This window comes from Siniperca chuatsi, linkage group LG7 (genome assembly GCF_020085105.1).
Source record: "Siniperca chuatsi isolate FFG_IHB_CAS linkage group LG7, ASM2008510v1, whole genome shotgun sequence".
NCBI lineage: Eukaryota > Metazoa > Chordata > Actinopteri > Centrarchiformes > Sinipercidae > Siniperca > Siniperca chuatsi.
In genome coordinates, this window is record NC_058048.1 from 8,131,827 (window position 1) to 8,139,781 (window position 7,955).

Consider the following 7,955-nt stretch of genomic DNA (forward strand, 5'->3'; position numbering starts at 1 on the left):
ATTTTAATTGCTTAGATAAAATAAGCTATTTTCTAATGTTGGCTTCAGATGGGGCAGACATGGATGGTAATAACAAAGTGTATTGCAGTGTGTTATAGATTGTTATAGACAATATTCCGTTTCATTACAGACAGATCATTTAGGGAATTCAACATTTCAATATCTAACTGGCATATCAGACTGTTCAAGTTAGAGTCAGAGAGCAAAGTAGTATAAACAGTCAGATGTTTATTGAGCTGTATATCGTCAAAGCACAGTTTCCATCAGACAAGCATCATTACACAGAGGTTCAGGCACTTGTGGTAATTCACATACAATTCCTACACAAAATGTAAGCAGTTGGCCATGGCATGCAAAGCAAAGTAAAGCATGTGTGTGCTGAGTATGTATGTGTCTGTGTATGTCTTTGCATGCATGTGCTTGAGCATGTGCACATTAAGTAAGGTGTTTGCATGGGAGAGTGAGAGAGTCCCGCCATTTTGTTGCAAAGAAGTGCATCAGTTAGGCATTGGCTTCATTTTGGGAGGTGGTCTGTATGCGCATGTGAGGAAAGAAGGAATGCAGAGAAAGGTGGAATGGATCTAGGACTGACAGGTAGGTGAGATTAGCTACAGGAACAGGGTAGAGAGGATTTAGTTCTTGGTGACGGTAGCAGTGATGGCCTCAAAGATAGCTTTCAGCTTATCCTTGATTTCTGCGGCTAAAGGTGCAATCTTCTCCTGCAGAGCAGTGATCTCTTCGTTGCTGATGGTCTGGGCCTGGTTGTAGGACTGCGTCAGCTTGTCCTTGTATTCTTCGACGTAGGGAGTAGCCAACGCCTTCAGATTCTCCAGACGCTCAGAGAGCTTGGCACGCACAGCATCCACAATGGGCATCAGGGCGGTCTTGGTCTCCTCCACGTTGACGGCCACCTTATCACGCAGCTGCTCCACAATGGGCTCCAGCTTGACTTTCAGGCTTTCCATCTCAGCTGCGTGTTTGGTGTGGTACTCTGTTATTATGGGCTCAATCTGGGCGCGGTAGTCAGCGATGTGTCTCTCGATGATCTCCTTCAGCTTCTCACGCTCAGGCTCGTACTTGGCTCTCAGGGCCTCAATATCACTCATGACAGTGGTACGGAAGTCAGCTGTGGCATCAGAGATGGTGGTGACGACGTTGTCGGTGATGGGGGAAACAGTCTTCTGAAATTCCTTGATCTGATTGTACATTTGGTCCATGCGCTCAGATAGGCTGGCCCTGGGAGAGAACAGAAATGTGGGATCAAAACCATTTTAGTTAAATAAACACATCAATGAGTAAATGGTGACTAGAGAACTGTAAAAAGTGACCAAGGGAGAAAGGTGAAGGAACCAGTGACCAAGCAAGTAACAATGACAGAAAGTGGAACTGACTGACTGAGGGAGTGACATGGCCTTACTTGAGCGTACTGTACTCAGTTCCATCAAGGTTGTCCAGGGCTTTGTTGGCACTGTCCTTCAGCTGAGTCAGGTAGAGATCTACAGCAGACCGGATTTGGTCCAGCTGTGAGGGTGCATCAGCCTGCAGGGAAGCGGCCTGAGAGCCTGAGGAGAAAAGGAAAGAAAGGGTGGGAAGGAGAGATGAGCAGAAAGAGAGTGAAGGGGAAGGAGGGGGAAAAAGCAACATATAGTATTTAAAATGTCATTTAAAATAGAAAATATATTTAAAATATATTAAATGTTATGTAAAATTGATCTACTGATGGGGCAAAGCTGTAGGTAAAGTGTTTCCCTTAAGTAAGAAACAGCACATTCAGTACTCACCGACAGCCAGCAGAAGGGCGAGAGCGAGGGCCACGAATTTCATGATGGTGGTCTAGAGTGGAAAAAGAGGTAACAGTTGCTGATTATTCAGTACACACATCCCACTCACAGTATTACAGTTAAAGGAGTTTTAATAAAAACCTGTTTAAATTACACAAAGAAATGAACAAAAAAACAATTTAAAAATGGAAACCCATTAATCCAATAAATATTAAATCCCCCAGCTAAAGCAATGTGAAGGCCAGATGAACAGGCTTAAAAGTAAGAATGCTTTAACACACTTATCCCTGAATTGACCCAAATGAGTTCACACTAAACATATGGCTGCCTATTAAAGAACCTGTAATCTGGGTAGATTAGGGATGACTACAAATTAGAGAGACATTTAAATCAGATTAGCTCTGGACTGCTACGTAATCCTGATCCAGGCTTTACAGTAAATCGGTCATAGAATTAGCTTGTCCTCTCTCTGATGTCAAAGGCAGTCTCAATCCAGAAGCTCTTAAATTTAGGGATCTCTTCATCTCCTTGAAATTAAGATAACTGCTCAAATATCACCACAGGCTAAACAGCTTCTCTTCCTTACAGAGGAACCTATTTTAGGCAGCAGTTCACAACTTCACCAAAATTGACAGACTGCAGAAAGCTCAGACAAAAAAAGGTCTCCGACAGTTATTCTTTTTTGACTACCTATTTTACAGCCCAAGTCCCAGTTAGAGCCACAGCAGTTGCTTGTCTTACCTGGGGGAGTTCTTGACGAGACTGAACAACTTCAGCAAGAGCAGACTTTTTATAGTGCCTGGTTGAGGGATGAGTCCATGTGGGGAGGAGGGGCGGGGGTGGAGGTGTGAGGACTGTGTCTCCGTGGAGGTGGACCTCACCCCCCTGCCATCTCCCTCAGCAGGGGGACTGGGTTGAGAGTTCAATGGTCACCTGCTGGGGGGTGATCAGCACATACACACACAGTCACAGAAGTGACTGTAGAAGTGTGAATATGATGAAAAGGGGAGGAAGTGATAAGACAGAATTTATTTTTATGATATCAAACAAAATGTACAGGGATAGGAGAGTTGAAAAAGGAGAACACTGTTTGGAAAGAAGGGGAATACAATGGGAAAAGGATGTAAAGAGGCTACATAAAAAAAAGTAAAAATTTTCTCACAGCCTAAGTAAAGGTATCTTGCAGGGGTCTGTACTTGGTCCTGTTTTATTTTATTTACACTTTTGCAGCAAACACTTCAAAGAACACTTTAGGTTGACCCCCCTCCCAATGGTTTTCTTGCATACTATTTGTTACAGAAGAGTGGGTGGGACAGGAAAGACACATTATTTACAGTCCCAGTGCTGCCAAAGGGCTGCCAAGAGAAACAAACAAGAGCAAACAGAAGACAGTGACTTGTTGCAATCAACTCTCTGAAATGTAATCATATTCAATCTGCAGTCACTAAACTGTGGATGACAAATATGCATGTACTCACATTCACACAGACCCACACAATATCAAGACACAGTGCAGTAATCTGTTGAAAACAGAGTGTCAAGACAGACTTATCTCAGTTTATGGATTACAAAGTTTGTGGCTGGTGTGTGTGTTTGCGATGATTAATAGGTCAAAGAGTGGTGTGTGCCATGCTGTTGTTTGTTGTCCTATCACCAGTGGACTTTGTCACCGTGGCTTCATGTAATTTAAGGAATAGGAATGAACATAGTATAGAAAGTTGTCTCTAATTATACACATACTGTATATGTGTATGTCATAGGTACTATAATGTCTTCTGTCACACAAGTATTACCCTCATATAATGATTGCCTATTCTTTTGAGATTTGCAATAGGTAAGATATAATTCCTTTCCCTAATTAGGAAAAACACACACAAAGTAAAAGTATGTGGTAAAATCAGTGACATATGTATTAAAAACACGCTCTGGGTCAGTAACTAAACATTTTACTTAGAACAGAGAAGGTGACATAATGTATACATTTCCAGTCATACCTGTTTTATTAACCCTTGTGTATTAATGTGCTGTGGAAATAATTCTGCATAAGCATCTTTATGTGATAAAAGGAAGTGTTGCCTTCTATATATCACACCAAAACTATCTGCAGAATCAGAAGCTAGTCTAATAGTGCAGGGTTATTAGGTGCAAGGTTAATCATTGGCATCGGTCAGTGGCAATCAACTGTAACCAAGAGACTGGTCTGTGTTTCTTGCATAACATCATTCCAGTAGCCTATATAATCAATCCACTTTTCTTTGAAAACCATTACTCTCAAATTCTTGTACTGTCAGTACTTGCTCTGAGCGACTGCAACATGTCCAGGTCATATCTTATGCAACATGTGGCAAGATACCGCAGCAAGAAAACATATACAGTAACATACATTATATACGACATTCAAGACAACTGACACTAAGAAAGGGTAATGAAGACTTTCCTCTCAGTTTTCCATATCAAAAACAAGTGAATGGCCTTGCAATAATCATTACCTTGTAAACCTTACAATGTTCAATTTTGTTAAGACTCAGTGTGCTGCCATAACTGACTTTAACTACTGAATTGGGTGGAGATGATTTAGAGGATTTTATAGCATCTGTGCAAACTGTTCAAATCAGCTGTTCTCCAGCAGTTCTCCAGTAATGCTTTCGATCCTGAAGAGCCAAATAATCATCAGTAATAGTTGCTTGCTACCATACAGCATGCTGGAAGAATGCTATTGTTTTCAGTTCAGGCTGAATTTGTACCTCAAACTATCAGAAAGTACACCTATGGTGGATCAAATGGTCTCATAAGGGCCCATTATGCTCCTGTTATGGTACAAATGTGCTTGTATTTTTGTAGTGTTTACCAGCAGTTGAGTCAACTACTCTCTGTCACAGTCTCAAGAAAAAACTGAACATTAATTTATTGCTGTTACTACAGGGCTGTTTTGTTGGATTTCATTACATTTGTGAAGGGGTTTCTATTTTTCAAGAGTGTAAACCACAAAACGAATTTCCAGTTTCCCTTTGTGATGGTCTTAGTGTGTGTCTGCAGCAATTCGTCTATGCACATTTAAAAAAAACAAATCACATTTGACCCTTCTTTGTCTTTCTCTACCTCCATTTGCCTTTGTTATTTATCATTTCACACTATGGCGTCTATCTTCCCTCTCACCCCCTGACTACAAACTCATTCACTTTACAGGTTTACAAACAGGTTCCAACTGACGTTAGCAACTCTAGCCATTTGTCTGACACCAATTAGCAAAATACAGCAGACATTTTGAAAATGTAACAATGGAAGCTTTGTAGTTGACATCCTTATTTCAGCCAGCCTTATTTAGCCAAGCACACTAGAACAGCCAAGCAAGGACACCCATGGTTTTGAATTGTTGGTTGGACAAAAGCAACTTAAAGATGCTACCTCAGGCTCTCGGAAATTGTAAGGGGCATTTTTCACTATTTTCTGACATTTTTCAGACTAAACAAGCAATCAAAAAAATTAATAATCAATGAGTGCGATAATGAAAATAATCTCCACTATACACACTAAGAACAGTAAAAGGCTGAACAGATCACGGCACATGGCCTCGCTCAATGGCTCCAGCTTGTAGTGTCATTGTACAGTAGTCTTTAGGGCTTTTGACCTGGCCTGTGAGATAAGAGTGTTCTACATATCAGCTGCTCTGAGTGAAAGAGACCTTGTCAGAAGAATGACTCTTATCTGGAACAGCAACCTTTGAGACTGCTTGCAGTGCACTACATTGATTCAGCACCCAGAAGGAGCCATCTATCTAGATTACTGCTGTTGTAATTGTTATCAATACAAACTCAGAACACCTGGCTGTCAAGAAAATTGCTAAGGTTGCATGTTTTGTAATACTAAAGGCATCTGAATACTAAATTATTACGACGAACAACAAGAATATTTAAAAGGGAGCAAAAAAGGTTATCATGGGGGAATCAAAAAATTAGGGACATTTTCAAACTTGACTGAAGAAATTCTTGGCTGATAACTATTTTGGGCAAAATCACAAAGGCCAGGTGGATTGCATTCATAATTTGGACTTGATTTAAGACAATATCATTGCTAAACAGAGACAATAATGTGTTTAAAGGAAGAATTTGGTCTATTTTTTAGGATTTAATTGGCATCAACAGTTACGTAAGGCCAACTTATTTCTAGCCTAACACATTTTTTGATGCTCTACTAGTAAAAAGGAACTTCTTTGTTGATGATCAACAACCAGTTTTACAGTGACCATCAAACAGCCAGACAGATGTGGGGTAATTGCCCGGAGCTGATAAATATTTAATCAGCAAATCCACCATTTGATCAGGCCCTGGCTGAGGTTCAAAGGTCACGTCATTGTTCCAGCTGCCTCCATGATGGAGCACTGGTCTCAAACCAGCAGGGGAGGTTATCTCAGCTGTGAGCAACAGTGTGGAGCTCTCTCTCATTTTCTCCAACACACACACCACGTCAGATTGCTATACCCAAGTCTACTTAACTGTAGTGATGTGGTTTTGCAATGTCACATCTGTTGAGGTCGCTTCTGCTTTAATACAGATATTTGGACCAAAGCCCTGGTCGTAGAGTGTCACTGTAGGTTGCATCGCCCTGTGGGTTGTACAGCTTGACAGCAAAGCAAGAAAATCCACACCAAAATGAACTCAGATAACCTAAATCATTAGAGGAGCAGAATAAAGGTGACATACAATCATCAAGGAATGTAGTTTAATCACAAAATAACCCATACGCTCTCAAGCACACTCTCACAAATACTCTCACACAATCAGAGTATAATGAGGACACACTTGGGTAACTTCAATGCCAACTAACATGCAGTGAGTTGTCATTGTGACTAGTGATAGGGAAAATTATCTTCTCCTTTTATGAGCCTCTGTAGCCATTTGATGCTCTTAAGACTGTTCCAAAGATAATGCAAAGTGCACAGTTAAATGTTCCTACCAACATAAGAAAAAATGTTCCTTGGTTCACAAGCGCTACACTTCTGAAAGCTGATGCAACAGCAAATGCTACAACAAACTGTGTGTTTAAATGCTCAAAAAAGGAACACACAGTATAGTGTAATTCTTTGCTACAGGTAACAGTACATACTGTACATGTCCCCTCAAGGTTACTGCCAGAAAAGGCAATTTTATGAATCATAGTAGAGGTTTAAGTAGAGTTGAAAGAGGATTTTGAGGTACTGGAACTTTACTTTTCCATTTTTATAGATTTTATACCATTAGTTCAGTATTAGGATTCATATTTTCACATGTACATGCAAAAAAGCTCATATACTATTATGCATTGCAATGGTTTAATCTAACAAGCAGTTAACAAGTATCTTTGATTCTCAAGTACACTTACTGCTAAAGGCGTTTTTACTTCTGCTAAAATTCTGAATGCATTAGTTTTACTTATAAATATTAATGACTATTACATGAATTATTTTAATGCTTTTTCCACGACTATTTTTAAAGAATGGCTAAACAAGGTATTAATCCCATCAGTTATTGGTGAAAGAATCTGTACACATTGGCTTGGTTGCATCTCTTTGCTCAATTTCAAACGAGGTTTCATGAAATGGACCAGGTCCATGATGCTTCACATGTTGAAGTTGTTCAACAACACAGATGTAACATCTACCACCATCATAAATGAAAAAGGATGAGTTGACTCAAATTTTAACCTTAATAAATGAACTTCATGCCTTTCAAATTGCAGCTCATGCACAAACTGAAACATACAGTGCACAACACATGTTTGGCGTGCTGAGATTGAAATATACACTGCAATCTCACGTTAGGACTGTGTATGTCGTTTGGTGCGTAGGTGTTGAGTTGATCATCTGAGTTTCAAGGCCTGTTTGTAATGCTAAAGCTACCATTGCCCAAGATGTAGATGTCATTCACCCTGTTTCTAAAAACCAAACCGCCCACACCATGACAAACACAGGATGGAAAGAAAAGTCGTTTTTACCTGAACCCATGCATGTCAAGGATTCGGGATCACTATTTGGTACCTATTATCTAATGTTACATAAGTATTATTAATATGTGTTTTATTCGATTTTTATTATCTAATAATATGTACCTAATACCAAATAGAAGCATGTCTAATAAGTGCAAAATCAATATGTGAGAGGGGAGGAAATATGTGTTGTGCAGTAGGGGATATTTGAAA

At 39.9% G+C, this 7,955-nt stretch overlaps 1 protein-coding gene across 2 annotated transcripts; it reads right to left on the reverse strand.

Annotated features, from left to right (window-relative positions):
- Positions 1 to 208: 208 nt before the first annotated feature.
- On the reverse strand, positions 209 to 2,627 carry LOC122878527 (apolipoprotein A-I-like). 2 transcript variants are annotated; one of them, XM_044201360.1, is made up of 4 exons: positions 2,523 to 2,627; positions 1,782 to 1,833; positions 1,418 to 1,562; positions 209 to 1,236 (listed from the first exon to the last, which is right to left on the reverse strand). In XM_044201360.1, the coding sequence occupies exons 2-4, from the start codon at positions 1,822 to 1,824 to the stop codon at positions 633 to 635; spliced, it is 792 nt and encodes a 263-aa protein (XP_044057295.1). In that variant the 5' UTR covers positions 1,825 to 1,833; positions 2,523 to 2,627; the 3' UTR covers positions 209 to 632. The 2 variants fall into 2 exon arrangements, with proteins under 2 accessions (XP_044057295.1, XP_044057296.1); XM_044201361.1 differs by lacking the exon at positions 2,523 to 2,627 and adding an exon at positions 2,472 to 2,491.
- Positions 2,628 to 7,955: the final 5,328 nt, after the last annotated feature.